The following is a 3298-nucleotide window of genomic DNA, read 5'->3' as shown; positions in this document are numbered from 1 at the left end:
GGGAATTTTATTAAAAATGCCACTTTCAAAACAAAACTTATGACAAATGCCACTTTCTAATTTTCTTTTTGAAACTGCCATTTTTTAGTTTTATGGTATTGATAAAAAGACGATTTTATCCTTGAATTAAATCTGAATCAAAAACATAATAAAAAAAGAAATATACAAATTGATATGAATCAATTTTGTCCATCGATGAGTTCATCAGTATTGTCTATCGATTGTTGTTATATGAGAATTCATCTGGGAATTCATCAATGTTGTCCACCGGAGATTTCATCAGTGTTGTCCTTCGATTGTTGTCCTCGGGAAGTTCATTAGTGTTGTCCATCAGGAGGTTCATTAGTGTTGTCTACCAATTATTGTCTCGGGAAATCATCACTCTTGTCCATCGGGAGTTCATCAAAATCAATTGTTGTTTTCGTGGAGCTCATCAGTGTTGTCCACCAGGAAGTTAATCAATCTTGTCCATCAGAAGGTTCATCAGTGTTGTCTATCGGGAAATTCATCAGTCTTGTCCATCTGGGAGGATAAATCAGTGTTGTCCACTGATTGGTTTGAAGAACTGCATGATGGACAATAAACGAGTGAAAATTGAGTGAACAACAAGTTTAAAAACAAGAAATGGACATATTTACATCCCAGATCTAGTCCATCAAATTTGGTATACCAGATCTGGTCCACCGAAAAAATGGGTTAGATATCAGATCTTGTCCATCAAAGTTATAGAGAGAAGAAAACAAACAGAAGAAACTCAAAAAAGATATGGAGGTTTCCAGAGAGAGAGAGAGATGAAGAAGATGAGTATTGAAGATGAGAGAGATAAGAAATCAAGCCTCGATTCTTAAACGCTTCTTCATTGGTTTGGTCTCCATTATTACAATCAAGTTTCTAGATTTCTCTGATGTGGTGATTTATTTGTTGTTGAAGAAAGAAAGAAAGAAGGGAGAAGAAAAGAGAGAGCAAAAAAAAGATGAGAGATCGAGAGAGAAAGATGAGAGATCTAGAGAGAAAAAAAAAATGATATTTTTGTCATTTTCAATAAATTAAAGTGGGTCCTATGGCATTTGAGAGAAGGAAATAATGAAAGTGACATTGGTGATAAAGATTGTCACTGTCATGGCAGAGTTAACAATTTTCTCTTATTTTTTTTTCTCAAATCAAATTTTCATATTTATGCATTTAACCCCAAATTAAAAAATGTCAAAATTGTGTCATCTACATTTTAATTAATAATGCCATAAACTTGATACATTAACGTGATATATATATCAATTGATATATATGCCGGTGGAAACACTAAACTAATTGAAATTGTAAAATAAACACAAAAAAATCAAAGATTTAAAACAAGCTCAAAAGAATAACAAACTAGCCAAACTTACTCCCCCCAAACAAAAATCAATTGCTTTTGGTGATAGATCCTGGAAAAGTTACCATCATCTAGTTTTCCAATGTTTGAAGAAGTGGTCAAATATATTTTGTCACAACAGATTTCAGCTGCCTTGAGCCATTGGACCTTGTTCAGCTATACTCAACTTATTATATATGAAAATATTGAAACAAATGCAATGGTAGTTCAATTGCAGTTTCGATGGTATAACTTGTAACAACTAGAAAAAATAGTTATAGAACAGTACATGTAATATTCATGATTGTCAAACAATTAGATGAAATTAGATATAATTCTTTTTTTGGTAAATTAATTTAAAGTATTAATTTCTTTGTAAGTAACAAGCTTATGATCATAACAAATTCAAGTACATTTTTAACACAAATAACTTTTGAGAGAAAAGAGAAAAAAAAAAAAGGGAAAAAAAAAAAATGCAATGATTTAAGGTACGCACGTCTTTGGACAGCATGAACTTCTTGATTACTTTTTAAAATGAAAATTATAATTCCATGTTTTTTTCTGTTTGTCAATCTTAGTTAACTCAGAAACATTATCAATCACACACTGCTTTTAAGTAGTAACAAATTTATATCATCAGTTACTTTCCTATCACCAATAAAACTTTTGGGTGCAACTATGCTATTCATTTTCTTTCAATTGCATTATTTGTAATAAGAAGTTTTGAGTCACATATTCAAAGTAGAATTGGGATTTTTTTTTAATTAGACCGTGACATTAAAAACTTGAGATGATGACATGTTCCATTATTAATGTCATATACAATTATGCAACAACGAAAATATATTTCAAACAAGACAATTAACCAACCACGCACATGTAAGTTTTTATTCAAGATTTAAGATGTACTTTGCTTGCTTCTAGTGATCATGCCTCCAACCTCTCTTTCCAAACCCGGTAGGACTTTGACTAGGACTAACCGGCTTACGTCGGATATCAGATTTTGGGTTAGGACTCCTAGGACCGGGGTAACTTGATGTTATTGCTCCACCTGAACTTGACGAATCACAACCTGATCCATTAATCGACCCGTTTTTGGTTGAGGAGTTCCAATACGGCATAAAAGAAGTTCCATGTAGCTTGCCGGTTGTGCCTTGGTCTCGAACTTTAGCCTTCGCAGATGCTGTTGGAGCCATGTAGCTTGGTATATGAGTGGGGCTTTTCCGTTGCTTATGGCTTTGTCTATATGATCCTAAGTCTATATACTCTCGATCGATAAGACCCATTATATTGTCCTTGAAGCTAGTCGGAGTGGTCACGTCCATTTCCACTGTCTTCTCGGATACATCATCAGATGTAGTGGTTGCTGCGGCTGTCGGGAAAGGCGGATACGGAGGTGGATTGTACTGCCCAGGACCGGGAGCCAGGCCATTTTGACGGCCTGTGTATGGCTGAGAAGACATCCAATGGTCAAGCCAATTCCAAGCCCATTGATTTCTATCAGGCCCATTTGTCTCGTCACCATTTGTGTGTTGCATTTGGCGCTTCAATATGAAAACCAAAATCATTATGAACGACGTTTAAGGACCTACAATGCATATCTTTTAGAACAATAAGAAGGAAATAGAATTTAGCAGAAAGTAGAGTGGTGACCAACCTGGTAAGTGTATGCATAAGCAAGAGCCCTCTCTCTTTTCATCATTCCTTCACTCTTCTCTTTTTCCTGTATATTAGACATTAGCTAAAAAGATTCCAACAGTGTAATTACTTAAATAAGAGTACTACGTAAGACATTTCCTCATTACCTTTCCTGGAGTTTGGTACAAGCTGGTTCGGTTCACTTCATGCAGTTTCTTCGGTTTCTCTCGTTCGGTTTGGTGATTCGCAAACCCTATTTAACCATAGAAATTTTTTATGGTCACCAGTACTATTTTTTTTTTTTTTTTT

The 3298-nt window shown here is 34.5% G+C and overlaps 1 protein-coding gene and 1 long non-coding RNA gene across 3 annotated transcripts in view; both read right to left on the bottom strand.

Moving 5' to 3' along the window:
- On the bottom strand, positions 127 to 985 carry LOC104711433. The gene is made up of 2 exons (XR_002033447.1): positions 671 to 985; positions 127 to 565 (listed from the first exon to the last, which is right to left on the bottom strand). It is a non-coding gene; the product is annotated as an uncharacterized LOC104711433 (long non-coding RNA).
- Positions 2129 to 3298, bottom strand: part of LOC104711432 (protein IQ-DOMAIN 1-like) — a 4324-nt gene continuing 3154 nt past the window's right edge. Inside the window, exons 5-7 of one of the 2 annotated variants that reach the window (XM_010428132.1) lie at positions 3157 to 3242; positions 3009 to 3074; positions 2129 to 2895 (exon numbers count right to left, since the gene is read on the bottom strand). In XM_010428132.1, coding sequence (XP_010426434.1) covers positions 2272 to 2895; positions 3009 to 3074; positions 3157 to 3242 — 776 coding nt within the window. In that variant the 3' untranslated portion in view covers positions 2129 to 2271. The remainder of the gene's footprint in view (positions 2896 to 3008; positions 3075 to 3156; positions 3243 to 3298) is intronic. The other variant, XM_010428133.2, reaches the window with a different exon arrangement.

Source organism: Camelina sativa, chromosome 9 (genome assembly GCF_000633955.1).
Source record: "Camelina sativa cultivar DH55 chromosome 9, Cs, whole genome shotgun sequence".
Taxonomy (NCBI): Eukaryota; Viridiplantae; Streptophyta; class Magnoliopsida; order Brassicales; family Brassicaceae; genus Camelina; species Camelina sativa.
This window is presented reverse-complemented; position numbering and strand designations above follow the sequence as displayed.